The 17,406-nt window shown below is 42.5% G+C and overlaps 4 protein-coding genes across 4 annotated transcripts; 2 read left to right on the top strand and 2 right to left on the bottom strand.

Annotated features, from left to right (window-relative positions):
- Window positions 1–3,214: 3,214 nt before the first annotated feature.
- On the top strand, window positions 3,215–4,551 carry PCYB_134420 (actin II; the record flags this gene model as incomplete). The annotated part of the gene is made up of 2 exons (XM_004224467.1): window positions 3,215–3,662; window positions 3,869–4,551. The coding sequence occupies 2 exons, from the start codon at window positions 3,215–3,217 to the stop codon at window positions 4,549–4,551; spliced, it is 1,131 nt and encodes a 376-aa protein (XP_004224515.1).
- A 1,452-nt stretch (window positions 4,552–6,003) lies between these two features.
- Window positions 6,004–7,410, bottom strand: PCYB_134410 (deoxyhypusine synthase; the record flags this gene model as incomplete). Its single annotated transcript, XM_004224466.1, has 2 exons — window positions 6,004–6,568; window positions 6,725–7,410. The coding sequence occupies 2 exons, from the start codon at window positions 7,408–7,410 to the stop codon at window positions 6,004–6,006; spliced, it is 1,251 nt and encodes a 416-aa protein (XP_004224514.1).
- A 1,197-nt stretch (window positions 7,411–8,607) lies between these two features.
- Window positions 8,608–12,284, top strand: PCYB_134400 (AAA family ATPase; the record flags this gene model as incomplete). The annotated part of the gene is made up of 1 exon (XM_004224465.1): window positions 8,608–12,284. A coding segment is annotated over one exon (3,677 nt), but the record flags the coding sequence as incomplete, so codon positions are not given.
- A 1,158-nt stretch (window positions 12,285–13,442) lies between these two features.
- PCYB_134390 (N-myristoyltransferase) lies at window positions 13,443–14,604 on the bottom strand (the record flags this gene model as incomplete). The annotated part of the gene is made up of 3 exons (XM_004224464.1): window positions 13,443–14,045; window positions 14,224–14,271; window positions 14,482–14,604. Coding segments are annotated over 3 exons (774 nt in total), but the record flags the coding sequence as incomplete, so codon positions are not given.
- Between the last annotated feature and the right edge of the window lie 2,802 nt (window positions 14,605–17,406).

The following is a 17,406-nucleotide window of genomic DNA, read 5'->3' as shown; positions in this document are numbered from 1 at the left end:
TTTTTTACCTTTCTTTGGCATTTTATTAGGAAGCTCAACCCCCTTTTTACAATGGAAATATGTTGTGCATTACGTGCTAGGTTAAACCGAAGCGCAGTTCTGCTTATGTACCTTTGTGCACTTGAGGAAAATGGAATTGCCTGAATTATTTTACTGCCGAGAGTTGTTATACCTTACTGTGGCCATATTCAGAGCAAATTAGTTGGGTGTCACATTTAGCACGTTGAAGGGGTCAATCGGGATGCGGGATGAGCTGAGCATAAACGATGAGCAAATCAACCCATCCAAAAATTTGCAGCATACCGATATAGATCAATCAAACGAAGAAACAGACAAACAAAAGTGTACAATTGTGCAGTGCCTTCCGCGTGAGAAGCCCTTCCAAACATCCCCCAATGGGAAATATGGGCTTATGACACATTTCACCTTCCAATCATTTCCCCCCTTTTTGGTCACCATTTTGTTGGATTAAAAATGGGTGTGCGAGGAGCCTCTCAAAAAAATGCTATTTTTCGTGGAGCCTAAAAATGGAACATATTTTACCCACATATGAGGCTCGTTGTGATGTTCATTTTTTTTTTTTTTTTTTTTGAATTTTTAAGAGAGGCCAAACGTCTTATTGAAAGGAAACTTTTCAATTGTTCACATTTCGCATGTGATATAAAAGCTCCAAAGTGTAACAGCAAAAAAGGGAGAGTGAACTATGCAGTGTTTGTTTGCTAACTGCTGAACTGCTACACACTGAGCATCTTAAAAATGAAAAAAAAAACAAAAATTTTTAAATCCTTTTTTTTTTTTAAATTAAGCAAGTAGAATTCACAAAATGGTGAAGGGGAACAACCTCACGCAGGACGGAATTGTGCGAAGGGTTTTCACCATGTTGGTCTGTTGGGTAAGTGAAGCAGAAGAGTGGTCCTTATGTATAAGGGCACGCCAATGGGGAGTGTTTCGCGCTGAGAGTGGTAACACTACTGTGCTTTTTTTAAACATCGGAAAAGGAGGAAAAGTGAAACCGCATAACATCGCGTAACAGAAAGAGGTGCAAAACGTGGATTGATTAGCCCCATGTAGCACGTGCGTGATGTGTTCGCGTCGTCGCATTTGTGTTTATAACCCGTGCATGCACACATACATAAATATACTTAGGGGCAACATCTACGTGGGGGTATGCCAATTCGGTGTGAACGGATCGGTAGGTGCTCTGCCTAAAAACGCTCATTTTTTATGTACACCTGTGAAATAGCAGTAAAACTGACACATATGGGGGCCATCGCATACGTACGCTCTTATGCTCATACCTTTTACCCATTTGAGCACTAACAAAATGATTAACCCTTTTGGGAAAAAAATAAAAAAATATATTACCATTTAATGGCGGCACTTTTAATTTGTCTTCCGCAGCTTTAAACAATATGGCATATTCTATATACACCGCTGGGGCTATATCACAAAAATTCCATTTAAACATTTTCACGCCATCCATAAATTTTTCTCTACACACATGATTTCTGACTCCCAGTTTATTCGAAAGTGACATGAAACTGCAGCAGTTGGTGCGTGTACATATAATATCTGCGTGTGTTTCCCCTTTTTTTCCAAAATGACCCTTTGGCGTTCCTTCTCACATGTGCGTAGTATGCTCCACGTGTGAAAAAGTTTACATTACTCCTATCACCTTTTTTTTACGTACCTATGCGATCATAGCACATTCCCGCAAATTTCCCCCCCCAACGCATTTTTCCTATGCCTTGTCCATTCACAAGAAGTGCCTCTTCTATACTGTCCCTACACGGTCTGTAAATTTGATCACGCTATTGAACAATCATTTTTTTATTATTCACCTTTCGCATTTGAAAAAAAAAAAAAAAAAAAAAGCGCAAAGAAACAGCGCAAAAAAATAGTACAAAAAAGTAGCGCAAAAAAACAGTACAAAAAAGTAGCGCAAAAAAACGGCGCAAAAAAAGAGCTCAAAAAAATAGCGCAAAAAAATAGTGCATACGCATCTCCTCAGCCAATACATACACGATGTTGCGAGTGTTTAAAAAAAAAAAAAAATACATTTTACTTATCTCAACGCGTAAGGAGATATTCCCACTTTGAGAAAATAAGAATCAACTTCTTCTCTGTTAAGCTTTTTAAAAATTCACATTTGGGGGTTCTATGACGGCTTTTGGTACTTAAAAATATTATTCACCTCCTGGGGGAAGCGGTTTTAACAAACTGTGTGAGCTGTAAGAAGGAGTGGACTGCAGAAAATATATGCATACGCAAATAATACATACATAACACATAAGGGTGCGTTTCTACATGCATAACTACACGCCTACTGCCCACGTACACGCGTTCTGCCCACGCACATGTGCGCTTCCATACATGCACATGCCGCGAAAACTCGCGATTTACATAAATCAGCGTGATTTTTTCGCCTGAATAGCTTAATAAAAAAGAAAAGAAGCACAAACACAAACGTACAAATATACATAACAGCACCACGGAGTGACATCCCCCTATTTCTGCCATAGGTAGCCGAAACAAAGTACATAGGAATAAAAAAGTAAAACGGTGGGAGGATAGAAAATAAAAAAAAAAAAATTATATTCATGCAAAAAGAGCCAGTGAAAAATGATAAATAAAATTTTTAAATCATTTTCTAGTTTAAATATGCATATGTAAAAGGTGTACATGCGTATAGGTGTTATAGCATATGTACAAAGGTACTTGTGCGTGTAGGCACGTGTATGCATAGGGGCATATAAGCAAAGGGGTGTATCATTATAAAGGCACATGCTTATATGCCCGCGCCTTGCATTGTCAGATGAGCAAAAACGTGCACATATGGAAAGCCATCCCAATTTACCTCACTTCCCTATTCTACATTTCTAGGCAATCATACTTCATAGAAGAATAACCCGCAAGAGCCTAAACAATTTCGCCCCAAAGTAAACTCAAAACGGTAAGGCATATAAAGCACCACTTTCTTCTTTCCCCTCTGCGTATGCTCCCAGTGGGTAAATTGCTTCTACATTGTTTCCGCAGTAGATAACGTGGTGCAGCTGAGGGGAGTAGAAGTGGGAAGAAGGCCTATATGTGAACTTATAGATGGGCCTGTAGATGTACATACAGATGTGCCCGTAGGTAGACCCCCAGCCTCTACGCGGAATATTCGTCTGCCCAACCATTTCTAACCCCTCCCAATTATTTCCCCCTGTGGCAGATGTCAGAAGAAGCCGTAGCCCTAGTAGTTGACAATGGAAGTGGAATGGTGAAGTCCGGATTGGCAGGTGACGATGCACCTAAGTGTGTATTTCCATCAATTGTGGGAAGACCCAAAATGCCAAATATAATGGTAGGCATGGAACAGAAAGAATGCTACGTAGGCGATGAAGCACAAAACAAGAGAGGAATACTAACCCTAAAGTACCCAATTGAACATGGAATAGTAACCAACTGGGACGACATGGAGAAAATATGGCACCATACATTTTATAACGAGTTAAGAGTTTCTCCTGAAGAGCATCCAGTCCTGCTGACAGAAGCACCTTTGAACCCGAAGACGAATAGAGAGCGCATGACGCAAATTATGTTTGAGTCCTTTGACGTACCGGCTATGTATGTCAGCATTCAGGCCATTTTGTCCCTGTACGCTTCTGGAAGGACAACGGGTAAGGCGTGGCCGTAGCAGGGTTGCGGGCGATTGTGCACGTGTCTCCCCCATTTATTACTCCCTCAACCCCGTTCATCACTGCCCATCACCGCTTAACACCGCCCATCAGCGCTTAACACCGCCCACCACCGCTTAACACCGCCCACCACCGCTTAACACCGCCCACCACCGCGCATCACCGCTTAACACCGCCCATCACCGCAGGAATCGTGCTGGACAGCGGCGACGGAGTGAGCCACACCGTTCCAATTTACGAGGGCTATGTGCTTCCGCACGCAATCAACAGAGTCGACATGGCGGGGAGAGATTTGACCTACCACATGATGAAGCTGTTCACAGAAAGGGGACACACATTCACAACAACGGCAGAAAGAGAAATCGTTCGAGACATAAAGGAAAAACTATGTTATATTGCACTAGATTATGATGAAGAATTAAAAAAATCAGAGGAACATTCCGACCAGATAGAAGAAATATATGAATTGCCCGATGGAAATTTAATAACCGTAGGTAGCGAAAGGTTCAGATGCCCAGAAGCATTATTTAATCCAACGTTAATAGGAAGAGAATGTCCAGGACTACACATCACAGCTTACCAAAGTATAATGAAATGTGACATTGACATAAGAAAAGAATTGTACAGTAATATTGTTCTAAGTGGTGGCACTACTATGTATAATAATATTGGGGAAAGATTGACGAAAGAAATGACCAACTTAGCTCCGTCTTCCATGAAAATTAAAGTTATTGCACCACCTGAGAGGAAGTACTCCGTGTGGATAGGAGGGTCCATTTTATCGTCATTGTCCACCTTTCAGCAGATGTGGATAACCAAGGAGGAGTACGAGGAAGCTGGGCCTAGCATCGTTCACAGGAAGTGCTTTTAAGCGAGCAAGGGAAGCATCTGCGTTAGGGCGCAAGTGCCGGCATGCCAAATGGGCCACCAAGTGGGCACACCAAAAGGGACGTATATCCCCACGTGTAATGACGAACACTCAAACGCAGCGTAATTAGGCAACGACGAACGTCCCCCCCACCAGTTAGCAGCAATTAATGTATCATAGGCTCCTCACCAGATCAAAGTTTTTATGTCATGCATTTTTAAAGAGCGCGCCTCTTGCCCATCTGCGAAAATGTCTACACGCGACACATGCCTGCGGGGATCGAAGCGCTTAATTTATTCCCTCTATTTGAAACACGTTAATTTTATCTTATATATTTATATGATACGCGTTTATGCAGCTGTGCTTTTACACACCCATTTTCTTTTTCATGATGTCATTTTGGCCCTATATGTTTTATGTTGCCCGGTGGCCCCCCCCACACACCCGGGAGCATGTAAAAACCTTCGTCCATGCATACAAGCAACCCCCCCCCCCATTTGCTCTGCCAAGTTTCCATTTGAATCCTATTTAGTTTGACATTCCCCAAAATAATATTATGATCTTTATTTTCATTTTTGAAACGTATTTGTTTAAAGATTAAATTTTTGGTGATTTTCTAAGTGCACTTGTTTTAGCATATTCCATTTTTTTTTAAAAATCAGTTTGTTATTTTTTATTTTTTTGCGCGCAGATGGGGCGGGGTGTGTGCTCATGTGCTCGTAAAATTATGTATGCTTATGCCGCCCCTGTGTCTACAGGGGCGTCCCTCCGCGAGGGCGCCCGCCCCAGCATACTTGAGCAGGAGACGCACGCACATATTTACGCATTCGAACATTCACTAATTCACCCATTCACTGATTCACCCATTCAATGACTCACCCATTCAATGACTCACCCATTCAATGACCCACCCATTCACACGCCAGCCTTGGGGGGTAGAGGAGTGCACGCAAAAATAGACATACCTAAGCAGAAAATTCTATTTGTCACTCCATAACGAGTGTATGCATATACATGCACACCAGGCCTCGATTCACACAACTCTTTTTTTTTTTTTAAATACATTTTTATATGACCACAAATTTGTGCTTTAATTAAGGAAAACTTACACGAATAAGCAGTTTAATACAAATCGTATATGCAACAGCGATGTATCCCCAGGTGTCGCCAAGCGCTAAGTGGGGTTTAAAAGGGGAACAGAAAGGGTGCGCACAAAAAAAAAGGAAAAGCGGGAAGCAGAAAAAGGGGAAGCAGAAAAACTGCGCAACCGTGTAAGGCAACCCCACGACGCTGCACTATTCTACTAGCCCTTTTAAATTTCGCCAAAATTGCGGAATGCAAAGTTTCAGCTCAGGTCGCCCCTTTTTTTAACGTAACTTTTTATTTGCCTATTTTGCAATTTTTTCTCCTCACATACATGTTCTGCACTATTGTGTACCCATAGGAGTTTCCGCCTCACCTGAGGTGCACCTCCCCCTCTCGCTGCTTCCCCCGTCGATCGTGCAAGTAGAAAGTGTTGAGAACCATCAAGGGAAACAAAATCGTGGCATCGCCAAAAACTTTAACATGGTTGTTCGTGTGACCCGCCTTAATCTTCCCCCACGATAAAGCTTCCGTAGTATTTGCGCCACTATCGCTTCCGTCGTACTCATTAGCCGTGTTTACATACACTGCAAAATCGGCTCCGTTTCTCATCAAATTGGCGTTACAAACATGATGTTTCGGTAACCCCCCCCCCAAAATGATAATCCCAGACTTCTTACAATTTAGCGCCAAGGAGTTAATCTTCTTAATATCCTTTACAATGTCTAAAATCAGATTATTTTTTATTTTTTTCCCATAGTTGTGAAAAAATAAATTATCCCCCAGGGAGCCATCTGTTAATCCGGGGCAGAATACAGGGATGTCATTTTTATGGCACCAATATATGAGGGAACTTTCATCATTTATTTCCTCCCCCAGCTTGTTTATGAACTCGGAGGGGCTCAAGTAGAACATGTCAGATTCGTCTTCATCGGAGCTGTCACAAGGGGGGTTGGAAGGCGGCGATGGTGAAGGCGGCGATGGTGAAGGCGGCGATGGTGAAGGCGGCAACGGTATACTTGACGATGGTGCACACGGGGGGGACGGCGCCGTTTTTGCTTCTCTCTCTCTTCGTCTCCTCCGCTTCTCCAACTTCTTTAAAAAGAGCTCTTCATTTTTTCTATTCTGTTCGTGCAACATTTTATTCAGTAGAGGCTGGAGCCAGTCCTCAAATTTGCAGTAATTATCATTAGGGACAATTAAGTTGCCTATTCTGTTCCACCCCTTTTTCCTTAATTTTTTCCCGTTAAGGTTAAAATCGCCCAAATACGTTTTGGAGAAGCACTTGATAATATCTTCCTCCACTCCCCCAGCCGTTGTCACAACCACGTCTATGAATTTCTTCTTTGCGAGATACACAAATATTTCACGCAGGCCACTAGATATCATGTTTGAGGTGAAGGATAGCCATATTAGGCATTTCTTCTTTTTTGGCAACGCTTGACGCTCGCCATCGTTGTCCCCATCCTGGTCATCCTGCGTCCCTTCTCCCCCCTCTGCATATTTAAAATGAATCATTTTGTTCACCTCGTCAATCCCTATGCCCAAGTTGGTGGCCTGAAACCCCATGTACTTGTACTGGTTTACAAACTCGTGCATATTCACTTCTTTTTCGAAATTAATTCCTTTCACCACATCTGTGTTCTCGGGAATTTTGTTCGACTTGACAAACACGGACGACTTGGCGTCATCGATTCCGCTTTTCTCATCGCTGCTCTCTCCATCGTCACTTTCGCTTCTGATTTTGTTGACCTCCTTAAATGCCCCTTGGTTCATCATGATGGGGTAGACTTAAAGGGGATACACAAACAGGTTCGCAGTGTTGGTAGTTGGAAGGAGACGGATCAGTTTATCGTACAAAATTGAGTAGACGCACATATGCGCGGTACCTATACAAGTATATGATGCAGAACTGAGCCTTTCAAGTCCCTATCTTGCCGATTGATCTTTACTCCCAAAGTGATAATCTCTGTTGGTACTTTTTTTTTTTTTTTTCACCTCTTATCTCGGACAAAACTGTTCATGGTATTCTCACTCCCACGTTTTGCCTTTCGCACTATGCAGAGACCCAAGAAGGGTTATACTGACAAGCATTTTGTATCTCCTTATGTACACGTTTGTTTGTGTAGCATCCAGTGGGGGGTAGAAGCTGGTTAGCCTTTCAAAGACTACTTACTTTGGAATCAATTCCGGTTGGCACCTCTTCAAATCCGGTTAGCCGTTTTTGTTCTATTTTCGTAATTTTGACCACTATGGTTACCCTCTTTTCCTTCTTCCTACTTTTTGCATCAAAAGAAAATTTTTTTTTTTTTTTGTACTAATTACGGTATGCTCCGCTTTTTTATTTGTTCCCACAGGGGGTAATCATTCATACGTGCTGAGAAGCAGTGCGAGAAATGTAGGGGCAAAAAAAAAAAAAATATAAAAGCAACCGACGTGATGGTAACGAGAGAAACACCTGTTAGATGTACGAAGGAGCCTCTCCAACACGCCCTTGGGAGCGGGAATTATTACCAGCCTATTTTTTTTTTTGCCGTGCTTTTAAGAAATAACTGCGCCATTTTGTGCTCATTTTTACTTTTTTGCCTATTGCTCGTTAGGGGAAACTCATTCTATTCCCTTCTCAAATCGTGTAGCTTTTACATAAGATACAGCGGAACACATGTAACGCATCAGAGTAGTAAATTTGTTGAAAGCGGAGTAATTAGGGTGAGTCCTTCAAGCTGCTCAAAATCACAAGCCAAGTCCGAGTGTCACTAGCCAAGGGGTGCATTAGCTACGTACGCGACGCGCTCATGCGCTTATGCTTACTGGTTAAGGTAAGCACCCGCCCTGTCCGAAGCAACGCCCGACGGTATGTGCTGCTCCCACGCAGAGAAACAGACCGACCGGTTTGAGACAAAACGGGGGAGCTACACTCAAACATAAGTAAAGGCCAAGGCCGAGGCAAAGGCGGAGCTGGGAATGCCCCTCCTGATGGACACCCATCATGTGAACCTGAATTTTTTCCCGCACGATGAGGAAGAAGAAAGGGTAAACATAGCAAGTAATTTCAACCTGCACTGCTCGCGCGAGCTCCTTAAACAGTTAAAGCTAAATGAAAATGACAACGTTGTTATGTGCCGTACCAAGGGAGGAAGGAAGGCATATGTCTGCTGCTGCGTGAAGGGGTGTTCTGAATTGAATTTGAAAAAACAGACAAAGTGGAATGACGTCTTTGCGAATGCATTTTTGTTGAGCAGTTTGAACATTGGCGTGTCGAGCGAAAGTGAGGAGGAGGATGATGATGGTGACGAAAACGAGCATGCCGGCGGGGGAAGCAAACCTGGGAGCAAGAAGCAATCTCACAAGCAGCAACCTCACAAACGGCAACCTCACAAACGGCAATCTCACAAGCAGCAACCTCACAAACGGCAATCTCACAAACAGCACCACAACGTGCGCGTTGAAATGAGGAAGGCGGAGCTGTACACCCCCATCAAACAAATAAAACTTGGAGTGCAGGAAATAATTAACGAACCGTATGAAAATTTGAAGGAGTATTACCATGATGATCATAGTAGCTATATGTTGCAGACCTTTTGGAATAATCTAAAAAGTAAGAACATGGAGAGGTACATAAATCTGTCCTTGTTAAATACTTGCTTGTTTCCAGGAAACTGCCTCAAAATTTGTGTGCTGGGTGTGCATACGCGCTTGACCGTCACAGAGTTGGTTGTCCAAATGAAAGAGAAGCAACACTGGGATGTGGCTCCGCTCGGTAAGGATTTCCGCGTCCCCTATGTGAGTCAGGGTAGCAAGATTGTCGTGGAGAGGGCGGCCGCGGTTCGGTCGGAGAGTGCAAGCAGTGCAAGCAGGGGTGACCGCGGCGATGCAAGCAGGGATGACAGAAGTGATGACAACGTAAGAGGTGCCCACCCCGGGGGAAACGGAACCGAACAAGAGCCCATTGATGAGCCCAATGATGAGCCCAACGAGCCCAGTGATGGCCCCAACGAAGGCGCACCCCCCCGTGACAGCGCCAAAAAGATCAAAAAGGGAAAAGAAAAAAATTACCAAAAAAATACAGAAAGCCGAAAAAAGAAGGGACTAAAAAAAATAGGAGGGTACAACAAAATTAAGGATGAAATTTATTACTACATTTTATTGCCACTGATTTATAAAAATGTATATGATGAATTCCACATCGATATAAACAGAGGCATTTTGCTACATGGACCTCCAGGGTGTGGAAAAACCTTCATTGCTTTGGCCATCAAGGAGGAGTTACAACAATTGAGGAGAAAATTATCACACATGAGGTTGAAAGACAAAATGAATCACCTAATTAGATCAAAAAAGGAGGAAGCAGCAGAGCAATGTAGAGAGGCACAAACGGACTGTCACAACGAAAGTAGCCATTTAATTTATGACCATCTTAGGGAAGACATCGTCCTGCCAGAAATGGAAATCCTAAAAAGTACCGACCTAATCGATAACAACAACAGTGGATCGAAGATTAATGAACTATTTCTAAGGTGCTACAAGAGATACAAAGAAGAAAATAAATGCTCAATCGTGTTCATTGACGAAATTGAAATTCTTTGTGAGAAGAGAGAAAATGCAAACATAAATTTGTATACTTCTACTTTGCTTAACAATATGGATGGAATAAAAAAGAACACACACACCATATTGATAGGGGCAACAAACTACATTAATCAAATGGATTTAGCCTTGAGGAGAAGTGGAAGGTTTGACAAAGACATCGAGATAAATCTCCCTAACTTGAAAGACCGAATTTCCATTTTTAAGAAGAAGCTAAACAGAATCCATCACAACATAAGTGCGAAGCAAATTAAAGAAATTGCAGACTTGTGTCAGTCCTTCACTTGCTCGGATATCAACGCGTTAATAAATGTATCCATGTACATGTGTTTGAGGGAAAATCGTATTGTGTCTCGCAGGGCGTTTAGGGGGACCTTACGAGGCTCGCACAACGGGGAGGGGGTCGAAGAAGGGGGAAAAAAGGGAGAAGTACCGGGACAAAATAACGCGGAAGAACCGGGACAACATGACGCGGGAGAACCGGGACATAATAATGCCGAAGAATCGGGACAAAACAACGCGGAAGAACCGGGACAACATGACGCGGAAGCAAAGGCAACCCAGGGAGCACTCCAAGATGGGGCAGACCGGGGATGTCGACCTTCCCCCAAACCTGGCGAACCAGCGCACCTTCTCAAATATAAACACCTGCTGAAGGGGCTAAAATATGTGAAGCCCTCCGGCATGAAAGAACTCTACGTAGATATCCCCAAGACAAGAATCAAAGACATAGGGGGCTACCAATTTGTGAAGAGGTGCATTAAGGAGTGTTTAATATACCCCAAAAAATACAAACAGGTGTATGAAAAATATAACATACAGAGCCCCAAGGGCATATTGCTGTATGGCCCTCCAGGGTGTTCCAAAACTCTGTTCGCAAAAGCTATAGCTAGCGAAATAAACATGAATTTTATCAGTGTTAAGGGGCCAGAAATTTTCTCTAAATATGTTGGAGAATCTGAAAAGACAATCAGAAATATATTTAAGAAAGCTCGGGAAAATAATCCCTGTGTAATTTTCTTTGACGAAATTGACTCCATCGCTGTGAACAGAAATTTGAACCAAAATTTCGTCACGAACAGGGTTCTATGTCAGCTGCTAAACGAAATTGACGGAATTTACAACCGAGTCGATGTAATAATTTTGGCAGCCACCAACCGACCCGATCTTATCGACCCCGCTTTGTTAAGACCGGGAAGGTTCGATCGAATTATTTATGTCCCTCTTCCAAATTATAAGTCTAGATTATCTATTCTTAGGAAGACTCTAAAGTTTTACAAAATTAATAATATGATAAATGGACGGGGGGGAAATGGCTCCCCAAGTAAATCCTGCGTGGGGAGGACCAACGAGGAAGGACTTCCCAGCGGTGGGAGGACCAACGAGGAAAGACGTCCCTGCTTGGGGAGGACCAACGAGGAAGGACTTCCCAGCGGTGGGAACTCCCCCCCCTTGAAAAGGGACCTTCTGTCAGAAGAGAGAGCAATCGAATCGCATCGGAATCCTTCCCCAGACACCGCCAAAACGCGCACTGTGGAAAAACTACAAATGGAGAGCGAAAAACATTATGTTGACTGTAACGCGGATTCGTGTACCCCCACGAATACCGTACAGGAGAACGAAGAGAAAGCGCTAAATCGGATCAATCTTTCGATATGTGAAAAAGGTGAGGGAAATGCCAAAACGATAAATGAAGAACAGTTTCCAGGGGGGGGGGATTTTCCAAAGGATGCAAACAACAGCGGTCATGTGAAGGGGGACTACCAAAGGGAACCCCTGCCTCATGATAATAATTTCACACAGCTGTGCCAATTTTTGGCCAAGAATACAAAAAAGTACAGCGGTGCGGAAATTGTAAATATCTGCAGAGAAGCATCCATATGTGCATTACGAGAGACTCTGAAAAAATGCAGAAATGAAAAACAAATGCGGAGGGGATCCTTCCCCAGAAGTTCTTTGGTTGGTCTCAGCAAAGAGCATTTTGTGAAGGTCTTAAAAAAAATTAAACCGCAAACATCCGACAAGCTTATAAATTTCTATAAAAAGTATAACGAACAAAAAAAAGGGTAACTGGAAGGAAAAAAAAAAAAAAAGATGAGGAGAAGAAGATGAAGGGAGAAGCATATGAAGGAGAGGGAGATGGCGAGGAGGGAGAAGGCGAGGGAACGAAAGCGGTCCCTCCTCGCTTCTGCACACACCAGTAGCAATCGCTTTTAAAAAAACACCATATGAGATAAAAGGGAGGTATCCCACATTAAGGTATTTCCCCCCTTTTTTTTTTCCTATTTTCATTGTGCACTTTTATGCCTTTACCCCGTCTACAACCTTTTTGAACTTAACATGTTCGTAATTTGTTTTTGTTCCTTCGAGTGAGTTTTCATACGCTCAATTGTGGCCACAGAGGTACCCTCCCCCGTGCGCAGATAACATTTTCTGAAATGGGGAGGTAGATACGGGCACCCCTTTTCAAGTTAAGCCGCATAAAATTATCCCACACTTGGCGACATCTCCAACATCCTCGTGCGCAGAGCGCTTTGGTTGCTTCTCAGCGGCACGGTGAGGTTATTCTGCACCGCGTTATTGTGTACCTCGCTGCTTCACCACTTCGCCGCTTCACCACCTCGCCGCTTCACCACCTCGCCGCTTCACCACCTCGCCGCTTCACCACCTCGCCGCTTCACCACCTCGCAGCTTCACCACCCCGCTGCTTCACCACTTCGCCGTTTCACCACCTCGCTTCTTCACCACTTCGCCGCTTCACCACCCCGCTGCTCTCCCCGTCAGAGCAGCACAATGCCGACGTGCGCGGGCGCGAAGGACGCGCACTTCCAGTTGTACAGGTAGTACTTGAGCGATCCGTCACCTTCGCCGAACTTCAAGTCCTCAAAGACGGATTTATTCTGCATCACTTCCAGCGCGTTAAACACATCAAAGTTGTTCCTCTTAGCCAGGAGAATCGCATCCTGCATTAACTGTTTGAATGTAGTTGTCGTGGTGACGTTGTAAAAGGAGTAAGCAGCATTCAAAGTACTATATTTGTCATTGCCCAAAATTTGGGAGGGTAAGGAATAAAAAGAAATCATGTCTTTAATTTTTCCAGCCTCTTCATTTACATAAGTATAAATAACATTATCGATTGGAAGAAACCAGTGAGCAATTTCTTCTTTCGTAAAAACAGCATATAAATTAAACTGCTCCAAGTAACTACCCAACAATTTGTGTACACCTTCGATGTCTTTTTTCTTCATTAATCTCATATTTTTTAAATTTAAAGTATCATCAACTCGATACAGTTTAATAGCCCTACTCATCGTTAATCTAGAGTTCAAGGAAGAAAAACCTATTTCGATTAATTTCTTTACATTTATAGATCTGTGATAATATCTTGCATCACTTACTGGCTTGGGTAAATAAACTCCGGCTGTGTAAATAGCTTGCCATATATTTTCTAAATTTATCCTCCTTGTAATTTCTTTAATTAAAACGGGAGCTAGTCTTTTGGACCTCAACGTTTTATGAACACATAAGAAATTGACCTCTGCCATTTTTATCGTTCTCTTATGAATGCATATATCCGTCGGAATGGCACTTATAAATCCGATTAGCTTATTCGATGCATCATACTTTACGCCAATGTGCCACGTTTTTAAATAATTTGGAGATGTTAAAGCCCATAGTAAAAACTCCGCAGAGTAATTAAACCGGAAAATATTGTCGTCGTCTTCTACGTAATTGTCTGTTAAGAGCGTGTAAATTTCGCTCCGGTCCTTTTCATCCTTCACATCGCACACGTACCAGGAGTACCCTGCCGGCAGTTTGTACTCATCCTGAGAAATAAAGAAAAAAAGAGAGTGAGGGAATATATTATATACACATTATGCCGCTATTCTTAGCCACAAAAAAATGGGATCTTTTTCTGTAAAGAAGATATACGCCCCATTATACAGGTGAGGAAAGAACCCTCCATGTCTACAACTTTAGAAGGGTACATAAAAATTGTCTCACTTTTCTGACATTCTCCACTTTGTTGTCACTTATGAATGGCTCGTTCACCTGCAAGGGAGGCGGTTGTGTGGGGGGGGAGAGTGTTATCCAAATGGGTCGGCTTGCACAGCTGTGCAGCTATATTGTACACAATTTTATGAACACAGTAATGGTGCGCAAAAAAGGAGTATGACAACAGCATAACGAGGAAACTATCTACGTATGTTAAGGTGTTCCACACACATGGGGTGGTGGTGCAGAAAGAGCTCGACACCCTACCGATTCGTTAAACTCGTCATTTATTTTAGGCACAGGCTGCGTGTACCAAAACTTGTAATCAATTTTAATTTTGTCCTTGGCATTTTTTATTAGCTGGTAAATGTCTCTCCCGGAAAATTCCTTCTACGGTTGGGGGGAAATAAGGGATAAATAAGAAATAAAAGATAAATCGGAGATACGAGATAAATGGGAGATAAGAAATAAACATGAGGTTAGAGATAAACATGAGATATGAGATAAACATGAGGTTAGAGATAAACATGAGGTTACAGATAGGCGAAACATCTGCGACGCGAACCCATGTGGCTCCCTACGCCCCTCTGTGCCCACATGTGCGCGACTGCCTCACCGGCGGGCATATACAGTTGCGCGTCTTTCACGAGGCAGCCATCCACCTTTCCATCCGTTCAGTTCTTACATTATCATCGTTCATTGTTTAATTCTCGGCTGGCCTGACTTCTCGTGTTCCAAAAATGGTAAAACGCAACAGCGTCTGTGTAAGCAAATCAGAAGGCATCCACGCATGTACGTATAAGTACATTCACGCTTACAAAAATTGGGCATCTACGTGGTTCCCCCTAAATGTTGTAAAGCGAGTGGGCGACAAATGTCACTTAAGTCGAGTAAGGAACCCCTCACAGTGTGAAGCAAGCGTAGGAATAAACGAATTAGCATGCGGTTCGACTCATCGAAGCAATACTTGTATGTTTATGCTGCGTGCTCGCATTAGTGATGAATGCTTGGCCAACAGGGCGAAAAGGGGGTTGAACTTGAGAGATATGATGGATAATTTTGATTGCCCTCGTATGACATACCATATGATGCGCATTTACACGGAGGGATGTTGCGTGCCAAAAAAAATGATGCAGTGGAATGGGGAAGGACCTACTTTTCATACATTCTTTAACTTTTCAAGAGTGCTCCCAAGCACATTTGCCGATACAAAATATTTTATCAGTGTGCCTTCACATCACTTTTTAATTATTTCATTTTTGTAATTTTTTGTCACTTCAATTTTTACGATACTTTTTTGCAACGAAATAGCGCCATCATTTTACGTGAAATTGTTTGCCTTAAAACGGGATTTACTCCTCAGGCATATCGTTAAAAGGGCCAAAGAGACGGAGGAAAAGGTAAAGGAGACGAGGGAAAGGCAAAAGAGACGAGGGAAAGGCAAAAATGTGCTATGTATGCGTTTGTAGCACAAGCTAGGGTTAATCCGCCGTTCAATCCTAACAAGGCATACTTTTTCCATTCCTTATTGCTTCCCTCCATTAATGATTCTACGATTTCGTGTTTTACCCCCTTGGTGTTTGCGAAATTGGGGGTGGGGGGGCTCGAGCATTAACAATTCAGATCACACCTTAAAATAAGATAAAGGAAAAGAACCCTCTTCTTAAGTTCTATTTTTTTTTTTTTTTTTTTTTTTCATTTTTGTGCTGTTACGAGAAAATAGTTGCAAAATTAAGGATGGAAAAACGTTGCGGCAGATTAAGCTTCTTACGGATAAGTGCATACATATGTGAAAGGAAAAAGAGTAGGTATAACCCATTAAGCAACTTTTTTTTTTTTTTTTCATTCCACCCAATGTGTACACACAGGTTTGTACCCTCCTTGACTCCTCCTTTTGTACACCCAGTTGTGCTTGCACATTTTCGACACATGTGTTTATTACGCGGACGAATTAACTGTCACTGTAGAGCACAAGTGAGAGGCAAACAGGGAAAACATCGCTTAACTGAAAAAACGCAGAACGGACTCAACGCGGGAATGGTTCCTTTGCTGCGACAAGCACGACCTCTTTCTCGCGACACGCAGGTGTGCCAAAACAGACATTTCTCATCAGTTCTACCGCTATTCACCTCTCGTTTGCGTTAAAACTATTTTCCATGTGTATTCGAAACTTACACAAGCAATTTGAACGAGGTAACAAACTACGCATTTAAGCCAGGCGATGTTGTGTCCCCCTCCCCCCATCTTAACACGCATGTATACTTAGTACATCCTACATGCGTACTTGCGTATACAAGTTTGTAGTAACATGTGGGGTGTTCCAAATGGCACGACGTTTTATATAGTTCCCCTTTTCCCGCGCTTGAACGGTTGCAGGGGGATTTTCCCACTGCATTGGCATTCTTACACTGAGTTTTTCCTTCCGCTTCAAGCCTATTTGTTAAGTATCTGTTTGACGGTCTCTTTAACACTTTCATTTTGGAACTCATGTGCAGCGGCATATTCCCCGTCGCCGCGCACGTGTACAAATATATGAATGAATGCATATCGCTTTTCGACGTTTTTTTTTTTTTTTTTTTTTCGAACTGGCAATTTTTTCCCATTATAATTCCTCAACAATATCTTAAAAAAGGAAGAAGCAAACTAGCAATTTTCCAGATTGGCAAATTAGCAAACAAATGGCGTACGGGGAACACCGAAATGACGAAACCAAAACGAAGCAAAGTGCAGTTGATTTTTTCAAGCAAATTGCAAAGCTACGGAACTGCGTATCCCATTTTTTTGCTTGCAGTTATATGTAAGCCTATGGAATGATTATCCTTCGAGGCTCCTTGTTCCATCCACCGTGCCCCCTCTTGTTGCTCCTTTCCTTTTTTTTTTTTTTTTTTTTTTGACCTTTTTAAGGAGTATACGTGGTAATGCCTCTTGCATGCTTCTCTCCCTTCTGTTTAGCGATTAAAAAGGAGCAAACATAGCGCATAGCAAAATAGTGGCGCAAGCAGGAAAAGAGTAGCAAGGGCAATAAGCGCACTGTCAGAGTTAACATAGCAGGCGTTGCAGCAATAGCGGTAAGCGAAGAATATGCATTTTGGTTTATTTTGTCAAGCAAACACGATGAATTACAGGAAGTTGTTAACATTACGAGAAAAACGCAAAATAACGTGAAAATAATTAAAAATAAGAGTTTTTTTT

Source organism: Plasmodium cynomolgi, chromosome 13 (genome assembly GCF_000321355.1).
Source record: "Plasmodium cynomolgi strain B DNA, chromosome 13, whole genome shotgun sequence".
NCBI classification, from domain to species: domain Eukaryota; phylum Apicomplexa; class Aconoidasida; order Haemosporida; family Plasmodiidae; genus Plasmodium; species Plasmodium cynomolgi.
The sequence above is the reverse complement of the archived record's forward strand: the minus strand, read 5'-3'. Positions and strand labels throughout refer to the sequence as shown.